The 22,148-nt window shown below is 52.7% G+C and overlaps 2 protein-coding genes across 3 annotated transcripts in view; one reads left to right on the plus strand and one right to left on the minus strand.

The window, feature by feature from the left end:
• The window catches only part of NECAB3 (N-terminal EF-hand calcium binding protein 3), a 29,595-nt gene that overhangs the window by 1,780 nt on the left and 5,667 nt on the right, over positions 1 to 22,148 (minus strand). The window contains exons 3-11 of one of the 2 annotated variants that reach the window (XM_052790076.1): positions 21,368 to 21,476; positions 13,825 to 13,850; positions 13,380 to 13,477; positions 4,008 to 4,144; positions 3,694 to 3,815; positions 3,303 to 3,382; positions 2,776 to 2,862; positions 2,030 to 2,142; positions 243 to 320 (exon numbers count right to left, since the gene is read on the minus strand). In XM_052790076.1, coding sequence (XP_052646036.1) covers positions 243 to 320; positions 2,030 to 2,142; positions 2,776 to 2,862; positions 3,303 to 3,382; positions 3,694 to 3,815; positions 4,008 to 4,144; positions 13,380 to 13,477; positions 13,825 to 13,850; positions 21,368 to 21,476 — 850 coding nt within the window. The remainder of the gene's footprint in view (positions 1 to 242; positions 321 to 2,029; positions 2,143 to 2,775; positions 2,863 to 3,302; positions 3,383 to 3,693; positions 3,816 to 4,007; positions 4,145 to 13,379; positions 13,478 to 13,824; positions 13,851 to 21,367; positions 21,477 to 22,148) is intronic. The other variant, XM_052790085.1, reaches the window with a different exon arrangement.
• On the plus strand, positions 4,161 to 7,108 carry ACTL10 (actin like 10). Its single transcript, XM_052790064.1, has one exon. It carries the CDS (start codon positions 5,630 to 5,632, stop codon positions 6,746 to 6,748), a length of 1,119 nt encoding a protein of 372 aa, XP_052646024.1. The 5' UTR covers positions 4,161 to 5,629; the 3' UTR covers positions 6,749 to 7,108.

The raw sequence follows: 22,148 nt of genomic DNA on the forward strand, positions 1-22,148 counted from the left end.
TTTTGCACCACCCAGAGAAGGACATCCACTCCTGCCCTGCTCCCCAAATCCTTTATCAGGGTGTCCACCCCCTCCCGCTGCAAATGGCCCCAGGGGCACACTGGGCTGAGCAGTCAGCAGCAGGACAAGCTGTGCAAGGAGGGGGAGCCATGGGGGTCCTGGTAGAGCCCTGAGAGGAAACCCCTTCCAGCCCCCCCACCCAGAGCATGCAGACCCAGCCCCGCACAAGGACAGCCTCCAACCTTCTCCATGAAGCCACGTCCTGCCAGAACTCATAAAGGATGAAGCAAGCCTCGTCTGTCAGCTTGCAGGCAGACACGCTGTGGGGACAGGAGCGACCCTGAGATGGGGCCTGGCAAGCTGGCACGGTGTGGCCACATTGGTCCCGCCAGGCCCAGGGGCGAGGGGCACAGGTCTGCACATGAGCCTCACCATGAGACTTTCAAAGAGCAGTTTGGATGCATCCACAATTTGTGGCTGCCAGGGCCGACACACGGCTCCAGGCAATCACAAACCCAAATCCTTCATGCTTCACAGTTCCTGCAGCCAGGCAGCAGAGGAGCTTTACAGCTATTAAACTGGTCCTTGCTGCTGCCCAAAAACCACCGTGTTAAGTATTCTATCAAGTATTTCTTAGTGCGTCCCTACCACTGCAGCACACAGCCTAAGGGACTCATCCTTCCAGCCCTTCCTTTGGAGTAGGTGTGTGTCATCCCTCGCCCTTCATAGAGAGAAACTGAGGCATGAGTGCAAGGAGCTGAGATCACAGCATAAAACCACAGCTCGCTGCCCCCCGAAGTGATGCTATTTCACCAGGCGATGCTTCCCACGCTCCCTCCTGCTGGAGGAACAGGCTGGAGCTTTCTCCAGTCCATTGGAAGATGATGGAGGGGGAAGCAGCCAGGAGGTGAGAGCAAGGCTGAGGGTGCAGGGCCTGGGGAACCATCTGCACTCGACTGCAGCATCATTAATTCCAGTTGAGGATGAACATTTCCTCCAGCTGCTGCTACGGGCTGCAGGAAGGGACCAAGCCCTGGAGGGGAGAGCAAAGCAAGTCACCCAGCAGCTTGGAGGCCGTGTCCCCCTGCGCGGGGGCCGCAATGTGCTTTGCAATTACCTGGCGTGAACCAGGACAGTGGAGTCTCCCCGGCTTCGCTCCAGCTTTCCACCCACGTGGAGAGCCTGCCCATGCAACTCTACCCAGTTGTCTACACTAACAGTTCTCATGACAGAAAAGCCCATCAATTCCAAAGAAAAAAAATACCATTCTCTCTGCCACACGTGTCAAAACAAGTATCTTCCTTTTGTTTGGACTGAAAACGCAATTTTGTGCTGTTGGAACTGAAGAGCTGAAAAATGACACTTTAAATGGGAACAGCATGAACATTTCCCACTGAAAGTGGCTTGAATCTCCCATGGGAGAAGGAAAGCGCCTCTCAAAGAGCAGCTGTGCAATCTCCAGGGACATGCTAGTAGTGGCATGTCACTGAAGTCAGACCTGGGCTCCATCCTCAGCTCTATTTGGAGCTCTGGAGCGGTGCTGGGGGGCCGAGCCTTGGTCTCACACGGGGGTTAGCTGCAGGTGTTCACGGCTGCTTCCCGCTAGCACTACACACACTTTATATAACGCAATGCTCTGACATAAGCTCTCCCCTTGACTTTTCCCCCATTACTTTTGAGTCCTTCAGTGCTGGAGGAATGCATGCATTCACTTACATGTGCATGCCACAGCCATTCCTGCTGGCATAAAAACCACCCCCTTCCTTGCCAGACACTGACAAGTGGCTCTTGCTGGGAGTATCTGCAGCAGGAGATGGGACAGGACTGCAGGCAGAGACACTGCTGCAGCTGTGACACTGTCTCATCTTCTCTGCAAGGTCAAACCTCCGTGCGCCAAGCCCACCCTTGCACTGACCAGCACATAAAATACTTCACAAAAACCCCTTTTGTCCCCCAAGGGTGCCATGTCAAAAGCCCCTATTTCTGGGCAAGCCACACCACAAGCAACCCCACCGCCTGCCACACTTACTGCAGGCAGCTGCTCTGCCCGGCGGTGACCTCCGTGTAGGACCTGAACGCCTGGCGAAACTCCTCAATGCTGCTCGTCGCCACCGAGATCTGCCTCTTCGCCACCAGGATGTGCTACAAAGGGACAGCAGACAAGCGGCATCAGCAACTAATCTGTCCCCTCCTGCCCTCCCTGCTCCCACCCTGCTGCAGGACAAGGCAGTGCTGAGCAAGCTCAGCACCGCAGGGGAAGCCGCAAGAAGGCACTGGCACCACAATGCTGGGGACAACACCAACATAAAGCAGCTTCTTCCTAGCTGGGCAGGTTGCCTTTACAATGAGGACCGCACCAACAGGAGATGCTCCATCCCCCAGTGGCAGGGTCCTGCTTTGGGGTTGCTGCAGTTCCCCGTGTCCTTCCTCCAGCAGAAAGGGGCCTTGGGACCCCTCCACTGGGGTTTTGCATGGTCTGTGGGCGCTTGGAGCAAACCTGAGGGATTTGGGCACTCACAAGCAGAGCGTTGCCTTCCTCTGGGCTGGCTGTGGGCACTGCCTGGGGCTTTCATGGACCTGATGGAGCTGCGTTTGTCCTGTGGATGGTCCCACACCCAGCTCACAGACTTCCATCTTGCTACATCGCTGGGCAGCAGACACCCCGCCAGACCAAAGCCAGTAGCTCACCCAGGTGACTCCAGTCTCAGGACACAGGGGCTGCACGACCACACATGTTTGTGCAAGAGAGGGGATCTGTGCACACTACAGGGCTACCTGCAAATAACAAGCAGCAGGACAGGGACTTACTGCATCCCTTCCTTTGCACACTGCTTCCTCCTTCAGTGGCTCCAGGCGTGGGCTCTGCATTTAACACCACAGGAAAAATCATCGTTACTGGGAGAACTTTGCAACAAGGTAAAACATAGCAGTAACCCACAGCCCAGCCCAGCTCAGCATGACAGATGGGTACCGCTCCGGGGACATTCCTTTGGGTACCTGGGGGAGAATAGGGATGTGACCTGCACATCTATGGGGCTTGGTGGGTCCAGGCTGACTTGTCAGATCAGCATGGACCATGGAGAAGCCAGGGGAGGGTCAGCAAAGCTGAGGGCAGAAGGGGGGCTTTGGAGACAGCAAGCGATGAGCAGCTTTGCGAGCCCAGGTCTGGTGAATGGGTGCAGCTCTGTAACAATGCCAAGACTGAATACCAGGGCCGTTAGCACGGGGAGAGGTCCCAGCACCAACCTGGCCAGCGTGGAGGTGCAGGGCAGTCCCCAGCCCGCCTCCCCTCTGCCACGCACCTTGCACTCTAGTTTCTTGATGAGCTGCTGGAGCCTATTGATCTGTGCCATCCACTGGCTGTTGTCTTCGACACAAACGCCTGCATGAGGAACGGCAGAGGTGTCACCAAAAAAGCTTGCTTTTGTCATTGCAAAAGCTTGCTCAAGACCCAGAAAACTGCAAAAGCTTCTAAACCCCTGATTTAAACCAAAAAACTGATTTGTTTTTCTCCTGAAACTTTTCCCACTGCTCGATACAACATCCCACAGAAGCTCCAGCTGGCATCTGGGTGCAATGGTCCAGGCTCTGTCCTGGACCAGCCCCCACTGTCTCATGCTCCTGCTCCCACACCCACTGCAGGCTCCAGTGGGTCAGAGACACCAACCCAAGGGATGGCCAGGCTGCAAATACCTGTCGTTAGCATCCCAGAATAGGGGTCCGTCGGAGACAGACAGACATTCTTCTGTCCTCTGCGCCCACATCGTCTCCCTGACCTCAGGCCAACCAAGGTCTCAGTTTTCTTTATGTCTTTTCTGAAAGAATAAAACGCAAAAGGAGGGGTTGAAGTCATTCACTAAATGGGTCAGCTTCACAGCAGGCTTGGAAAGGGCAGATCCTGCTCCCAGATGTCCCTCCCAGGGGGACCCCTGAGTCCTGCTCCATGCTGCAGTCCCCATGAGCAGTGGTGGGGAGAGGGGGAGGATGAGCATGTCCCACCTCATTACCTCTCCCGTCCCGCCTGCTCCTCCACGGTGTCCACAGCACACTCAAGCGAGGCCTGCAGGGACTGCAGCTGGTGCATGGTTTCCCGCAGCAGGAAACGGGTCAGAAACTGCTCCATCTTCGAGGAGGTCTCGTACCTCTGTGGAGAAGAGAAGAGGATCTGTCAGATGCCTCTGGCTCTGCGCAGGGGAAGCAGAGCCGCGACTGGAAGGGGCTGGCACTTAAATAAACCCAACCGGGTGGATTCCAATCAAATTTTTAGTTATTGTAGGAAATGTTGACACTGTAGGACAAAAGCATCCTCTGGGTGCGTGCCTGTGAGGTCACAACAGGGAATGCACAGTGTAAACCCTCCATCCCAACCCCAGCACCCACAGCCCCCAGGAGCTGTGGAGGACTGCAGATGGACACTCCCAAGCTGCAAGGTAAAGGCAGCTTGCAGAAATAGCCCCCAGCTCCAGGGAGGGCTCCTGGGCAGGCAGAGCATCCCTTAGTGCACCCAATGGTTCACAGACTGCTCTGCTTGCATTGGGGATCTTGGGACAAGGCTGGCAGGGCTGAGAGCCTGCAGCAACCCTCCAGGCACAGGCAGCCCCTTCCAGGGAGCAACCCACCACTTGCAGGACAGGGTGGCAGGCTGGTTTCATGCCCTCTCTCCCCAGGAAGACAGCGCCAAGCCTCTCTGCTCCAATGGAAAGAGATCCCTGCAGAATTTGTAACATGCTTGTGCTCGGGGCCACCCCACAGCCCATCCCCATGTCACCTGCCAAGCGTGAGTGACAGCCCCTGCAAGCCCTAGCCCATCTGCCCTACAGCGCTGGAGGGGCATCTGGCAGGAACGTGGGGCTGTGTGCCCTTTCCTCACCACCCTTCTCCCCGGTCTGACATGCAACGTGCACACGACAGGCATTAGTGCTTGGGGGCATGTAAACGTGGGTCCAGGGGGGCACGCAAGAAGCACTGGGGAGAATGAAGGGGTCACTGTGTATCCTGGCAAGAAGGCAAGCTGGCCCAGAGGGCACCCAAACAGTGGGTCAGGATGCACGCCATGCTGCAGGAGCATGTCCGAGAAGCACAGAGAGCTGGGGAAGTGCCCGGACACACACAGAGGCACCCCAAACTCCTTCCTTTGCCAGCTGTGACCACAGATCCTCTTGGGCAAAAATCTGGGTGCAATGAACAGCCACAGCCTGGAGCATGGCTCCTTTCCACATGCTCTGGGTTCTGCTGGCAGCATGATTCCAACCACTCTACTTTCCTGCTTTCACCTGCTTTTCAGGTCCAGTTTTCACCTGCTTCCTTGAAACCACCTGGAGTTTTGTCCTTGCACTGTTAGACATCCCAAGGGCCTGGGGAAAATCTCCAGGCCCCCAGGGATGGAGACAAGGTACTGAAGGAGGGATGCTCAGCAAGGCAGACAGCAAGGAGACAGGAGGAAAGGCTGAGGCACATACCCAGAGACAGACACTTCTAGAGCAGACACAGTTGTCCTCCACTGGGGCTGAGCCAGAGTATCCCTTGCAGAGCAGGTACCTGTGCCTGGTTTGCCCCTGTGAGACTCCTCTTGTTCCACTGCAGGGTGAGGCTCTTCCTCCCTTCCCAGCATCCCTCAGTAGTACCAGTCATGCCAAAGCCTGCAGTCATCATAGACAATGGCAGCAGCTTCACCCGGGCAGGCTTTGCAGGCCAGAAGAAGCCCAAGTTTGTGCTAAGGACCATGTTGCTGCCTCCGTGCAGTGCGGGCACAATGTGGGAGACCCAGCGGCATCCCACTACCGCTGAAAGCACAACAGCCTTCACCGTAGCACCCAGGACTTACCCACTCAAGCATGGCATCATTGAGAACTGGGACAGCATGGAAAACCTGTGGAACCACCTCTTCTTCTGTGGCCTGAAAGCTCTCCCAGAGGAACAGCCGGTCCTCATGGCCGACTCCCCATCTTGCCCCTCCACCAACAGGGAAAAGGTGGCAGAGGTGCTTTTCGAGAGCTTCGGGGTGCCAGCCCTGCACATGGCTAACACTGGGTTCCTCTCCCTCTGTGCCTATGGCAGAGTCACCGGTCTGGCCGTGGAGGCTGGGGCAGGAGTGTCCCATGCCACCTCCGTCTGCCTGGGCCAGACCTGGAGAGAGGCTACCTACTGCCTTGGGGTGGCTGGTGGCTTCCTCTCCAACTACCTGCACAGCCTGCTGATGGAGAGCCCCAACGACCCCTCAGTGCTGAAGGCATTGAAGAAGAAGACAGTGATCCAGCTGAAGAAGCAATGCTGCTATGTCTCCATGGACTATGAAGGAGACCTCTACGACCGAGGTTTCCATCATCCAGCCAGATTTCAGGTCCCCGATGGCCAGTGGATAACCCTGGACAAGGAACGGTTCTGCTGCCCGGAGCCACTCTTCCAACCGAAGCTAGTCCACCAAAGCTCCCCAGGGCTCCATCACTTGGCCTTGCAGAGCCTCCAGAAGGTACCCAACCATGCCAGGAGGGACACGGTGGGTAACATCGTGCTGTCAGGGGGCTCCTCAATGTTTCCTGGTTTTCCAGAGAGGATGTGCTTAGAGTTGAATGCCCTGTTCCACGGCACAGGCTGCCAGATTCAGGTCCTGGCGAGCCCAGAGAGGGGCATAGCAGCCTGGGCAGGGGGCTCAATGGCAGCGTCACTCACGTCCTTCCAGCATGCATGGATGGCAAAGGGCGAGTACCAGGAGCATGGTGCTGAGTACATGCACAAGATGTTCCAGTAGGCAGATGACGACCATGCATTCAAAGCATCTCACCAAGGGGGCATAACTCCTGCTGCAGGAGGAAGGTCTCCAAAACACTGCCTTCCTCTGGGCAGAACCACAGCAGCGGTGGTGACTGAGGGCCAGCTCCTGTGCTGCTGCAGGGGTGTGAAGTCAATTCAAATGCTCCAAAAGAAATAAACTGCTTTTCATTTACACCCCAGGTTATTTCTGTGCCTGTCCACCATCACTCTATTAAGCATGTGTCCAATCAGGCTGGCAACACAACCACAGCTCGTGCTGTGAATTCAGGCCACACTGACTGTCTGGGTACAGCTGGTTGACAGCCGAGCCCTGATGCTCCAGGCTGGAGACTCTGCACATCTACAGCACTGCAGCAAAGCTGTCTTTTTTGAATGCACTGCCTGCAGCTGCTGGGAAGCTCCTTCCAGCAGTCAGTGCAGCAGGAGCCCTGAGGTCCATGCAGAGCCACAGGGGTGGGAGGAACGAGCTGAGGAGGACACCGTTCACACGGCACCTGCACTGCAGCAACTTTACTATGGGAGGTGATTTCTGATCTTGGCACTGAAGCGGCTCAGCACTGGGTACAGAGGATGAGCTGGTAAAAACCAGGGAACTGAATTCGCTCTTTGCAATTTTGGTATAAAGGTCATCTGGTGCTTCAGGGAGCCGATTCAGCTCACTGAACAGGCAAAAAAGCACTCACCTAGCTTTGCCGCTGCTTTAGTGAACTGATTCAGCAGACGACTAGAAAAGGATCAGAGGTTGCATGGAGGAAGCACTGCCCAGCTGTCATAGCAGACTCCTTTCCCCATGGCCAGCCCCTGTGCCCAGCTCCTCAAGGGACACAGAAACCACGGGATATCACTGTGAGGATTAAGAGAGACAGAACTGGCAGCGGGAGGTCAAGGAAGGAGTTTCCGCATGATGCAGGAGGGCTGGTTGCTCCACAGGAGCATCCACCAGGAGAGGTCAACCCCTTTCCTTGACAAGATAAGGAGACAGATTGGACCAGAGTCACCTCTGCCTTCCCCGTGGTGTCCTCGTGTGCCCCCAAGGCTGCAGCACAGTCCAGGAGCCAGGCTGCCTTCATCCCCTGCCCTGAGCACCATGAACTCCCTCTTTCATGTCCAAAATGGAGTCCAGCAATGCTACCACATCACTCACGTCAAATATTTCCAATTCCTACCACGTTTCTCTCCAACACACGGGACAACTGAGGATCTTGAATTCCAGAAGCTCTGCACAAAAGCACATAACCCTTCTGATGCTGGTGTCAAAAATCTGTTGGCGAGGGGGTACAGCAGGGAGGGTCTTGAGCCCCACATGGTTTTCTGGTTCCTCTGCACCACAGCCAAGCCACCAGCCCAGTCCCAGAGCTGCATCTGCCTGGGGCTGCTAGCACAGCTGCAGCTGGCCAGGAGGGGAAGGTAAGCGGAGAGGGTGCTCATCTACCAAGCACTGCCCTGGGCTCATGCTGGAGTGGGCAAAGGACAGCCACAGCCACTCCCCACACCCCCCCACCACCTGGGCGAGCAGAGCCCTCTGCCCAGAGGCCATGCTGCCAGTGGGTTTTCATCCATGCTTGAAAATGAAATCTCATTTTTCTGCCAGAAGAAAAGGATGGCAGTGAAGCCGATCTGATGCAGCCATGGGAAGCTGAGGTCCAGCTCTGCATCTCTGGGCTTTCCCCAGCCAAGCATCCCACCTGCTCCCACAAGCCTTCCTTCTCCACGGCCTCAGAAGATGGAGAGCACGGGGCCGCGGACCCCAGGCAGGGACCCTGCTGCTCCCGCTGCACACTCCTTCTCCTCACTCCCAAGGGGTGCAGGCACTGAAATCCCTGCCAGCGCTGCTCCTCTGTGCTTGCTCAGCTCCTGCCAGCCCAGACATGCATCCCCTGCTTACAGGGGAACAACCGACATTCAAAGGACAAGCCTGAGAAAGAAAGGTGAGGAATACTAATTGACTGAGTCCCCACTGGGGCACAGCAGAAAGGATACATTATTCATCCACCGCATGGCCGGGCACAGTCCATTTCATTTCAGGAGTTGGTCCAAATCCCAACACTATCACCCCTCTTTCTGCACAGAGGGTACTTCCCACAGCAAGCAGTCTCCCGCAGCCGTGTGGACCCACTTAATGAGGTGCGGTCCCATCTCCAGTGCATCCTCCCCAGCCCCCCACCAGCACTGGCTGTGGCCCCACAGCCTTGGCATATGGATGCTTCCCCTTGCATGGGGGCCGGATGCTTCTCCCCAGCCGCATCACCCCCCTTCAAAGGGCCAGGTGCTGGGAGAAGCCCCGGCGTCAAGCCAGCCTCTCAGCACTCCCCGTCCTCTCAACTTTCATCCTGAGGATGGCCTAATCCTGATGTCCTCTGTGGATGATGTCGGTGGATGGAGTTTTATCGCAGGAGCAGGCAGCTGCTCCCACCGACATCATGTCATGGCTGCGGGAGGCACATTCAGCCAGCCCTGAGCCCCGTAGCTCGCCCCAGCACAGTCCTTACATTTTAAACATGCAGGCGCAGGCACCAGCCTAGGGTGCCACCCCCCAAAACCCAACTACCAGCCCAGGGCACGCTGTGCTCAGAGGGGACGCTGCTCTGAAGCTCGCCGTGCAGAGGGCTCCCCATCCTCCTGGTTGCAGCTCACCCCAGCCCACCTTGCAAGGGCAAAGCAGGATCCCATGTGGACATGTCAGTATTTCGGGCAAGCATTGCACATGACGAGCCAGCTGCCTCCTGTCTCTCGCCTCGTCAAACACAGCACGCCCAGGGGAATGCACCAAAGAGAAGGATGGAAATAACCATCTCTCAAGAGAGCCCCAAATGCTGTTTCACCCTTCTGTATAAGCTTCGAAAATTTAATGCCAGGGAAAGGAAATAAATTGAAAAATGCACCTTCCCTTCAGCTCAGCTGCCTGGCTCCCTTCGCACTCCTCACTTTCGGGCAAACAAGCAAAACCCTCTTGTCAGGTCTTGCACGACACAGTTCAAACCCCTCTGTAAATAGAGGCTCAATAAAAACGTGCTCTGTCTCACCGAGCACAGCATTTTCTGCTCATAGCAAAGACTCATGGAAAGGAGTCACAGAGGAAGTAACTCAGCAAGCACGAGACAAGGCTTTTTGGTCGTGGACTGGTATTTCAGCTCCGTTGACCCAGATGAAAATCCCAAAGTTGCCAAGAGCTGCTATAATTCTGCTTTTGAGAGGTTTTATTAGTTTCTTATGATGATAGTTAAGCTCAGGACAGAATGGAATATGTGATTGCGTAATTCCTGCCAAAGGAGAAATAAGAGCACCTGACTTGGAGAGGTATTTATGGGCTAGTTTGCAGTGTCTGCAAACTAGAGAATGGAAAGATTTTAGCATACATACAGGTCTCCTGTAAGAAATATCAGACCGTTTCCCAAGGTATTTCCACAGTTCACTTCTTACTCTGATGCTATTATATTGCAAATGCAAAGTTTAGCCACAAGATAAGCTTTAATCAACATACTGCAGCATAGCTATCAAGTTATATTTTACAAATGTAAATGAGAATGACAGAATTTGGAGAAAACCCCTCCTTTCTTGAAAAGGCATCTTTTCTTTACCATGTTTCTACCAACCCAGTGAGGAAGGATGGGAGCATAGGAACCCCTAATGATTTGGTTTCCTTCTGCCAACCTGTGGATCCATGACAAACACCACGGGCAGGTTTGCTGCCCACACGTACACTATTTCCTACAGTAATTCCAGTCACACAGCGAGAAGGATGAACCTGGCTTGTGTTTCCCATGCTTTATCGCAGTGTTTATTCTGCAGTCGACAATGTGCACGGCAGGCAGCAGATCAAGAAGCCTGCCAGCGAGGAGACAGCTGCTGAGACACACCATTGATCCATGCCAGGTACCCTGGCCCGTAGTGACCGTGATGGCACGTGCAGAGGTGGGAATCCTTGATACCAAAAAGGCTTTCAGTGGCACTGCTTCAAACCACAGCTCCCAAACACAGAGCTGTGGCATACTGCTTGCGAGCTTTGGTTTCCTTATTTCCCTCTCTCTCCTCCCTGTAGCTCATCACCCTGGCATAGTCTGAGGAACTCGGGCAGGCAAACCTCCCAGGCTCTGCTTTTGTTGTGCTAACAAAGCAGCCCATGCTCTCTGTTTTCCTGCTTGTGAAGTGGGCTTGTATTTACATGAGCCTATTTACAGCTGTCAGTAAGTACCTGGAGAATGCAGGGGTGAGTGATCCTGTGGCAGAAGAAGTAAGGAACTACTGGAGATGGACCATGCCTTAACCAAGAGGTGCTGTGGTTCAACTGGTGAGACCCAGCTCAAGTCAGAGATCCCCTTCTCCTTCTAGCTAGCCCAGGTACCACCTCCTCCTCAGGAGTCACATGAAGGTCTCTTAAATACAGAGTGGGAAAAACAGGAAAGGACTGCAGATCCTTCAACATCTGTTGACTCCACAGCCCTGCTTTGGAAGCAGAGCTTCATGGTAAGGGCCGTTGGAGCAGGCAGGTCTCTTCCAGTTTGCTCAGAACACAGCACAGCTGCATCTCCAGCAAAAGCAGCTCGCCAGGATGAAGTTTCCTTCGGCTCTTCCAGCAGGGTGGTGGTCTCTGCCAAACTGGGGCTCTCGGTCCTCAGCCACGGTGGCATTAGAGGTGTTTGAACCAACAGAAATGAGGGACAGATGTGTAATACGGGAAATCTCTGTTCTCTGCCCCCTCCTCTGCCTCAAAGGTGTGAGTTTTGGCTGAAATCCAACCTAATAAACCCACTAATCCTGTAATAACCCAAGACTGAGTCTCATTCTGGAAACACAAGTGTGGGAATATATTCAGGTCGCAGCAGGTAAGAATGCAGCATTTATCATCTCTGCTAGCCTCTGGCAGTGGCAGATTTCCCACAGCTCTGTAAGAGCCCTGACCACAGGGTTGGAGCATTGCCGCCTCCTGCCTTCTCCCCGGCTCAGAGCCCAGTGGACCAGGAAAGCACAGGGAGATGCTTCCCAGGAGGGTCAGTGTCTGCATCAGGGCAGCCGATCAGCACACACCTCACCCAGGTGAAAGCAGAGCTGTGAACATCAGGCTGCCCTGGCCCCCTGACTCCAGGTGGATCCAAACAGGGGTGGAAAAGCAAGTCCACAAAAATCTGTTTCAACAGGGAAAACCTGCTTCTCTTTTCCAGGGAACACCTGTGGCACCGGAAACTATGAAGTGAATGAATGCTTCATGCCAATACTGTGAAGCAGTCAGTAATTGCACTGTCTTTTGGAGAAATACATGAATATACAAATTCATTACCAAAAAAAACCCCCAAAACAGAAAAGAACTGAAATAAAGCATAGCTCTCTGAAGAGGATTCATTCTCTCCCTCTGGATTGGCATTTAATAACTGTGAAGGGGGCCAGGCAGCTGAACCAAAGAGAAAATGCATTTTCAAGTGATTCCCTCTCCTGGCATGAAATTTCCCAACGTACAGAGAGACGCTGCTGAGGCTGGGTTTGGCCAGAGGAAAACTCAAAGAGAAAGCAAGATCGTGACTGAGGCACAAACTACAGAGGCACAAACACCACTTCGATGACTCTGCAGAGCTGACAGCAGGACTGGTCCCCTTTCGCTTCTCTGTCCAATCAGTAGGTCAGTGGACAGTGTGCACGTGGATGATGCCCTTCATCCGCTTCCTACCAAGCATCAAACCACCACATTGAAGAGAAAGAAAGGGCCGACCCTTCCCATAGCTGTAAAAGACCATCAGCCCCAAGCACATGGCTAAACCATTTAATACATTTCAAATGCAAAGGGGGCTGCTGGTCCTCGAGGAGGGTCCCTTCCAGTATCAGCCACTGCTTTCTGTGGCTATATTTAGCCTGTGATGCTGTGCACTGCAGACCTCTGCTCTCCGACGCAGAGGCAGGGGGGACTCACAAAGCAGGAGGCTGCTTGCCCTAATTAGCAGCCTCCGATGTGACTCCCATCAGTACAAGCTGCAGGGAGAGGGAGAGCATTCACTGCAGGGATGAACTTGGCACAAGGCTGGGAGTCAATGAATTTCACCATTTCCTACCTTCTCCCAAGCGCTTCGCTGTTTCCCAAAGCAGCCCTCCTGCCACAGTGGTCCTGCCCCCTCTCCAACAGCCAGTTTTTATTGCTCTGAGCACAGGCTGTGCTAAGCAGAAGCTGCTGGGGTCAGTCCAGAGCAGGCTCAACCCTGGAGTCCCCGTTTTGCACCATACTACTTTGTGGAAAAGACCTTGCTTTGGCTCAGAGATGCAACGCACAGATTATCAGCGATGCTCCCAAAACCTGTCCCCAGGCAGGACCCTCCAAGTGGTCTGCAAGGAACTGTTGAAACAACTGCTGCCAGAGCCCTACAAGGAAGAAGTCTCCAGAGCACAAAAGCACTAGCTCTACCCTTCTCCTCCTCCAGCATGGCTCCCCCTCCTCCAGGCATACTGCCAGCTGTGCTGCTGCAGCACTCACTGCACATAGACACAACCAAAGCACACACAGGCAACCCCATTGATCTGGAAGGTATCACATTTGCTGCTTCTAACACTAAGCAAGCAGCTAAGATCACCACGGCTTCTGTTAACCACCCGCCTGCCTTGATGCCCTCCCACAGTCCCATCCTTACCAGCTTGGTTTTGTCCATGGCTGCCAGGACCGCAGTGTTGAGGGCTTCCAGGGCAGAAAGCACATTCCTGTATTCTCCAAGATATGCCGAGAAGTAATCTGAAGCAGAAAAGAAGACCATGGTGAGCTTCCCGAGCACCTCCATCTCTGCCTGCCCTGCATCTGCTGCTTCCCACACACAGCCTAGTGCTCCAGGGGGTCATTTGCGTCCCTCTCCAGAGTCACGCTCCCACTTGGACTGAAATGAAGAGTCCTTTCCTATCCCCAGGGACAAAATGTCCCATCCCCTTGGGAAAAGCACAAATGCCCTCTGTGCTAGGATTCAGGCACAGGGACTGTCAATGTCACTTGACTGCCCAGTCCTGCCCAGGTGAGATGTGCACAAAGTCCCACCACAGACCCTCAAAAGAGGAAGCCCTCCGAGACAGGAATATCACCCTACTTACCGCACAATTTCTCTGTGTCCACGTTACTGCAAGGAACAGAAAAACAAGCTCTTGTTAGATAGTGGGGCTGGTTCAGGAGAAACAGTTGTGGTGAGCAGGGTCTTGAGGGCTTGTCTTGAATCCTCAGTGGATTTACTGCTCCTCCCACATATTTTCAAAAGCTGTATTAGAAAAATAAAAAGCTGAACACATTTAGAGCCAGCAGCTCAGGAGCCATGCCCAGCACCTGTAGCACCCAGGCAGGGCTACAGAGCATAACCTCTGCTTTGGGGACTGATGGAGCAAGCAGAGCTGCTCCACCAACACCTCCTGGAGCTGGAGTGTCTGTGAAAGCAGGATGGGGCCAGAAGGGAGGTCAGGGGAGGCAGGCAGTGCCCCATGCCTCTGGGCTAGCCAGCTGGGTTGGCAGCCCCATTTCTGAGCTCTGGAGCTGGCAAGCCCCAGAAGCTGCTGCTTCAACCCAACCTCTTCCCCCAAAGGTACGAAGCATTCGTCCAGGGCTCCCTCCTCATGTCTCCCTTGATCTCAGCCCAGGTCCTCCCTCGTGGCTGCCCCATGGCACCAGGCCACCTCCTCTCCCATCTGCTCATGGATTGCCCCAGCTGCTTCTCCTCTTTCCTTCCTTCAGAGCCTGGGTGATGTGGGGCTGCCTTCAGGCTCCCAGGGCAGGGGACTGGATGCTTTCATGGCCCACGAGAGGGGTTGTTCCTGCCATGAAGGCCATTAAAGCAGGGAGCTGGGTCCAAAAACCTGGAGGCAGGGGCCAGCCCCCCACCCCTTTTTGGTAACAGAGAGCGCTTCACTGGAAAATTAATGCTGGCATCCCTGCAGGGCTTGGACAGGTCCCTCCTGTTGCTAATAAAGGTGCTGCTGGGGTGGAGAGGGAGGAGGAAACATCCAGAAATGGCCACGTTTTTGGGATGGGATGGCAAGCAGGACAGCGGGTTCACATGAAGCTGTCAGATCCGCTCAGTTGGCCAAAGCCATGGAGGCAGAGCTGCTTGCTGTCCTGGTTTCAGATGGGACAGAGTTAATTGTCTTCCTAGTAGCTGGTACGGTGCTATGTTTTGAGTTCAGTATGAGAAGAATGTTGATAACACTGATGTTTTCAGTTGTTGCTAAGTAACGTTTAGTCTAAGTCAAGGATTTTTCAGCTTCTCATGCCCAGCCAGCGAGAAAGCTGGAGGGGCACAAGAAGGTGGCACAGGACACAGTCAGGGCAGCTGACCCAAACTGGCCACAGGGTATTCCATACCATGTGACGTCCCATCGAGTATAGGAACTGGGAAGCGGGGGCGGGGAATTGCCACTCAGGGACTAACAAGGCATTGATCGGCAGGTGGTGAGCAATTGCGCTGTGCATCACTTGTATATTCCAATCCTTTTATTATTACTATTGTCATTTTATTAGTGCTATCATTATCATTATTAGTTTCCTCTTTTCTGTTCTATTAAACTGTTCTTATCTCAACCCACAAGTTTTACTTCTTTTTCTGATTTTCTCCCCCGTCCCACTGGGTGGGGGGTAAGTGAGGGGCTGCATGCTGCTTAGTTGCTGACTGGGGTTAAACCACACCACTTGCAATGCCTGGCATCACCTGCAGAGCCTGCAGGGAAATGCCCCAGGATATCATTTATTCAAATCAGCCTCTGCTCAAGAAATTTTGCTGTCTCAAAATCCCCTAAATGATTATAACCATTTTTAATCCTGATTGGTAGAGTGGAAGAGAGCACAAAACAGTTTTTTAAGTGTTTAAGTGCTGTCACACATGGAGGAACTGGTGATACCTGGAGTTTGCTGGGCTCCAAGCACGAGGACAGATGCAGTGCCACTGCCAAGGAGAAGTCAAACCACAGCCGCATCGCCCTGTCCCCACTCTGACACGGCTCATAGGGCGAAGGGGCAAAAACATCCCGAGGTAAAATTAGAGGAGAGTGTGTGAAGTGTCCAAAATGCCATGCCAGGAACAGGTATAATAATTTAAGCAAAATCTTCCTACAGCTTTTCCCCCAAACACCAAAGGCAGGTTTCTACGTCTCTCTGCTGGGCTTCACTTAGTCTACTTTAATAACAGGCAGTGCTTCAAATCATGGAAATATTTTGGTGTGAGACATCATCACAGACCCACGGCAGTAGGACTGCAGACCCTTCTGTTTAGCTAATTGCATCAGTCACCTTCTTAGGCAACGGAGATGGGCAGTTTTAGGCTGTGATTTGGCTCATCTTTTTTAAACACCTACCGCAGGAGCTGATGAAGTCAGGGCTCTGGCACACTGTCCTGGCACTGCAGACAGTTTTTAAAGTTGATAAAAAAATAGTGTTTCCCTTGAGACGCGATATAGATAATCAGCAAAACCACAGCCCCTTCTTCTGCTGACTCCACTCCATCAAACTTTGCTGATCCCATCTCTGAGCGGTTCCATGAATCTGACCACAGCTCTGCTAGATAGAGTGGCTGGGGTTTGAAGCACAAATTTAAACTGGAAAAATGTCTTGCTCCTTCTTAATTTTTCCACTTATTTCTGAAAGCTGCCTGGAGCCTGCAGAGCCACTGCTGCTGCACTGCCACAAGAGACTTGGCACCGCAGCATCCACAGCACTGCTTGTTAGACCCATGCCCCAGAGTAATAACTGCGGCCACTGGTTCCCATCCAAGAGATGGGTAAAAATCATAAAAGAGGGGATATGGACATGACATAACAAAATGCACAATGTAACACCTAATGCATACGTTACCCAGGCATTTGCATCTGTCCCCAGTGAGAACCTGGGGCTGGGACTGGTTTCACCAGGAAGAAGGGGCCACCAGCTCAACCCACTGCCCAGTTCCCCACCTTGCCTCTAGAGAGCAGACATCCATGTGACAAAGAGCTACGATCAACACCAACCCTATGGCTTCTAAGGAGAGGCCAGAGATTAATAACTCTTTCTATCTTGTCTGTTTGCTGCTTAAAAACAAACGTTAACTAATCAATCACTAAAACACCGAACAGTTAAACATTGAACCAATCACCAAGATCTTGTGGCAAAAATCAGCCCTCTGGCAGTTGTTCAGTGGAAGAACTGCTCCCTTCCCAACACAGTCTGCTCTGTCAGCAACCTCTTCCCACATTCCGCATCCTGCGGCAGCCCCCAGGGCACATACAGTTAGGGGCAGGACAGAGCATAGCAAGCAAATCACAGGACCAATGGTGCCATTTTCATGCTACCAGAAGCTACTTCGTACCAGAAACCAGGAGGAGCTCATGTCAAGAACCTGCATGTCAAATCCTGACCCACTCTGCAGGGCTGCAAGGGGGCAGCAGGCTTTGCTCTGCTCCTCTCTGCCATCCTCTCTCCCACTCCAAAAGAAGAGCCATCCTCTGTCTCCAAAGCACTCATCCTGAGACTCTCCACATTTCCACATAGCTGTATTTTGACTGTGCTCAAACCACTGATTAACTGTAATTAAGCTTGAACTGATGATGAAGGATCTTGTCATCATTATGCTGTTGGGATTTTGTCAGAATGTGCCTGGAATTTATGCAAGAAAACAGCAATCAGCTTAAGCAAAGCAGATGGGAATTTTTTTATTTTTATCATTTATCATGTTGGGAACCTCTGCTGTCATCACAGATCTCATTTCCAAACCTTTCCAGTGTGACCCAGAGTGTTTCAGTCACTCTCCATCATTCAGAGACTGACAGATGCTGCGGCTCTGAGTCTCTGACTAGAGAGGGGAGGAAAGTTCACACAAGTCCCTTCTTCCACAGAACCAGAGGCTTCAGGTTATTTCTACTGAGAGTTTTTAAAAACCACCAGGTCAGCACTCCCACCTCTCTCCCTTGTGGTTCAAGGTAAGAGACACATGCTCTGGGCAGTCTGTACCCAATTCCTGCCACTGCCAACTGACTGCTCTCATGCAAAGGAGGATTTGCTACACCTTATTTTTCTAAATTTTCCTGACAAATGCGGGACAGAAAGACACATGACGTCCACACGACCCCTCCGTGGGCAGGTTTCATAGTCCCCCGCAAAGAGCAGTAGGCGTGCAACCTATGCAACACTACAGCATTCAGTCCAAAGCCCTTGGTAAGCAACTCTCCATTAAGTTGTTCCCATGAGACCCTGGGACCTGCTGCCATCCTGCTTGGCTGGACTGCAGACAGACACACGGCTGCTCAGAGAGCAAACCACACTGTGTATCTCCAAAGACACATCTGCAGCAATGGAGCTTTTCAACCCTTCAAAAACATTTGTCTCTTCTCACCCAGATGTTTCAGTGGATGAAAAGTGCACTTTTCCAGGAAGATGAATCTTTCTGTTCTGCACCAGTGCCAAAGCTTTCTGACAAGTCAAACAAAAGAGTGGACCTAGCTGTTGTACCAAATTGCAATAAGGAGTTGAATTTGGTTTCAACATAATTTTTTAAATGTCAAAGAATTAGAGTAAGGAGATATTTTAAAGCCAAAATAGAACAATTTGCAGAAATGCAGAACAAAAAAAGTCTCATGAGGAAACATAAAACCTGAACTGGACCCAACAGAGATGCCTGACGCACAGGCCACAGCATCCCACCTGAGCGCCGAGTAGATGGGAGGTGGAGTGAAGATCGGATGGGAAGGACAGGGAGAAAAGCAGAGTGTGGTGCCGTGGGCTCTCTGGAAGGAGAACAAGTAATGTACGAGACCTCTGAAATACTCATCTTCTGAGATGTCAGCTTTGGGACCCAGGGGAGCAGCTACAGGTTCACAGTGATGGATGAGGGTCCAGATATGTCTGGGCAGTGCTCCATTACCCAGACACGGAGACTGCCTGGGTATAAAGGTCTCTGTTACTGTCTCTCCTTGAGTCAGGCTGGCACTGACAAAGAAACGCAAGTTTCAGCCTAGAACTGATGAACACAGCACCCTTGTGGCCAAGGGATTAAGGGTGAAACTTTTCTATCACCAAAAATCTACGGGACATGAAAGAAGCACGCCAGATATGTTTGTAGAACTTGTAGATGCTTTCCAGCTTTGTGATACTTTGAGTATTACCTCGGGTAATAACTCTTGAATCTGGCAGCAAATTTCAGTCAGCTCTCAAAAATACTAAGTTCCTGCAAATGCAAGGCAAGCAGGCAGGCCAGAGGAGAGGGGCTGCTCAGCCCCCCCCATCAAGGGAACAGCAGGGCACCAGCACTGTACAAAGGAGCCCACTACACACCCCAAAAACAAATGCCAGAAAGTCCAGCTCTAGACACAGAGCCACAGAGACCTCTACAACTACGAGGCCCAGCGCGCTGAACACAGCTTGATTTCCATTACCTGGGAACAGATGGGGCCATGTCTCCCTGAAGACAGGCCTGTCTCTCCAAATCCCTTGTCCCAGCAGACAGGTGGCTCTGGGTCAGAATCGGAGTGCTCTGGCAGATGCAGTGCTGCCCCACATTGTTTGCAGGGGGCAGGATGCCTCTTACCAGGCAATAAACTGAGCACCAGGCTCCCTCTCTGGGAGGTCCTACCTCCTCCTCCTCCTCCACAAGCTGGGGATGAAGCTGAAGAAATCATGTACAGTTCCCTGCTGCCACCTCCCACATCCCGTCCCGCTCCCGCCTGCTCACACTGAAGCTGTCCCATGTACTGACCCTGCGCACGTGCATGTGGACCATGTCCCAGCCAGAGACAGAAACAAGAACTACACCTGCAATGGCCTCAGGGCTGGACTTTCCCTTCTGCTCTTGCAGAAATGAGGGCATCCTTGCAGCACTGGAGGGACGGCATCTCCTACATTTGCTTGAAGTCACTGAACACAGGAATTTGGAAACCAGCTTTGTCCGCAGGGTCCCTTCTGCTATTCATGGCAGAAAGAGATCAAAGACCCAACGGTCATGCCCTGCTAATAGATGTCACCAGCTCAAGCTGCAACTGCCACGTTGTCATAGCTACCACACCGTCATTATGGGTAATGAGTTATAGAGAGCACTGCTGCAGCCAGGACCATGCACAGCTCTCAGAGACAGCCCGCTCACACCAGGCCCTTCGGTCAGCCCTGTTTATCTGCTCTAGACAGACAGAAGAAGCCTGACCTGAAAGCAATGGTAAACCAGATCTTCACCATTCAGTTAAGGGCACAGTTAAAACTCTCTGCTTTGCTGCAACCCATGTTTTCCAACGGTATTGTATGAGGGGTGACTCCAAGGTCACCCCAAAGTGGAGTGAAAGGAAAGGAGCACTTGCAGAGGAAAGGAAATGGCTCACTGCTAAATCCCTTGGGATCACAGCTCAAAGAGACAGGTATTTTCAGGAGACACCTCCTGCTGCCCACATCCAACAAGCCCAACTGGCAGGACAGGCAGCAATGGGCAGCCAGGCTTAAAAGAAAGCAGCACCAGGGGCTGCACATACCAGCCCACTTCTCTGCCCCATCACTGAAGTGGGAGCATCAGTTAAACCCACCACCCTGACACTTGGCAGGAGTCAATCATCCCCACTCCCGCAATCCTGGGTGGATGATGTGGGGACTTGCAGCCAGGGACCACTGGGTATCCGCTGTCAGTGGCTCGGTGGCATTCAGTGGCTGTTGGCATCTCAGCGTGGCACAGGCCCTCCGTGCTGCTGTCCTGGCTCCCCTGCTGTCCTGGCTCCCTGAAAAGCCCTGGGGCCAGCATGTGCAGCTAAGGCTGCTCTGAGTTACCTCTCCCTGGAAGGGACCTGCTCAGACACTGCCCTGGCCAAGGGCATCAAAGAGGTGCAGGAGATGCTTCCTGGGGTGCCAGGGAAGTGGCATGAGCCAGAGCCAAGCCTGCCACCCAAGACCGGGAGGAAGCTGCAGCCACCTTCAGCCCCAGCAGGACCTCTCCGTTTGAACAGGCAGCCCCCAGACATGCAATTTATCAACAGCCAGTTTCTCCCACTGCCAAAACATGCTCTTTCACAGCAGCCAGCAGGGCAGAGGGACCCCAGCAAAGCCACACTGATATCCACAAGACTGGGATGAGAAACCCAGCTGAGCCCAACAGACTCCTCTAGATAGCACCAGTCAAGAGGAGACCAGAACTAAGTGCAATTACTTCTCCTGTTCTTTGGGGGTTTCTTTTTTTAAAAGTAGGGGGCCTAAATTCACAGTTACACTCATAAGGCCCACTTCTGGTGGAAAGCAGCTCTTACATAAGTGAAAAGTGGTTCCCTGTGTCAGCAGCAGCTAAGTCTCCGACTTTGCACAGTCTGTGCATCGTGCTCACACTACCACATGCTCCTCCTGCAGACACACAACCTACTCTATAGAGCTGTATATTTCTGGAATACATTTTTCAAACTAACATAATGTAATTTTAAATGGATGCTTGCTTCTACGGAACTACAGTAAATCTGATAACGACTGTTCTCAAAATGTCTGGCTTCTCTCATCACCAATGCTTGTAGCTGGTGTTCAATGGGTTTTAACATCTGCGTGTTACAAGAGGTAGGTTTATCTCACCCTGACTATTTATCACACCCGCCTCCAGATGTCCTCTATCTACAGTCAAGCAGTTTTATATTCTCCTTCGTCTCCTCTCCTCTGTGCCACCACGGTACTTACTCTGAATGACGCCTGTCAATGCCACTGAACAACTCCCACAGCTCCTCCGAGCTCAGGATCCCATCAGCAAAATAGTTCTTGAACTCCTCAAATGACAGCTTCCCATCATCTGCATTTAAATAAAAGGGAAGAATAATTATATATCTGCAGAAAGAAGCAAACAGGCCCCAGCGATCCTCCCAGCAGCCTCTCTACCGGGAACGTGGGACGGTTGGGCATGTTGTGCATAATAATTAGAGCAGATAACTCATTGAAAGCATGTCCCACCAGTCCCCATCAAAAACCCAGGAGCGCTGGCAAGCAGGGTCACTGCCGCTGGAATTTCAGGTGGAAATTTCAGCCCCTTCCAAAAGACCCCACTGCATTGTTTTCAGAAATGCATGCAGGCACTCTGTACTTAGATGGCTGTCCAAGCTGACTGTCCAAGTACAGAGTCCATTACAAACAGCACAGTGAGGACAGCACCAGGTTTTTATGGAAAGAAAATCTCTCCATTGACTCAAGAGCTTTTTCCTTCCGTCCTGTGGAGGACTTCAGCTCCTGGGCTGCATTTTGATCTGCAACAAAAGCGGCTCCCGAAACCTGCAAGCTACTGTGAAAGAGAAGAGTCCAAGAGGGGGTGGGAAGGCTCAGAGAAACGACTTGTGATTTTGGGCTTGGTTTATGGGTGCCAGATTAAAACCCAGGTAGCAGAGCCTAAATCTCAAATGTCAGGGACTCCAGTGGGCATCCAGGAACAGGGCCACCCAAATGGGGGGGCACCTGTAAAACACTAGACTGA

The sequence above is a fragment of the Harpia harpyja genome, chromosome 1 (genome assembly GCF_026419915.1).
Source record: "Harpia harpyja isolate bHarHar1 chromosome 1, bHarHar1 primary haplotype, whole genome shotgun sequence".
Classification (NCBI taxonomy): domain Eukaryota; kingdom Metazoa; phylum Chordata; class Aves; order Accipitriformes; family Accipitridae; genus Harpia; species Harpia harpyja.

What these genes read in the sequence shown, in the direction of transcription:
- ACTL10 (XM_052790064.1), top strand. Translation starts at nt 5,630, where the DNA reads ATGCCAAAGCCTGCAGTCATCATAGACAATGGCAGCAGCTTCACCCGG.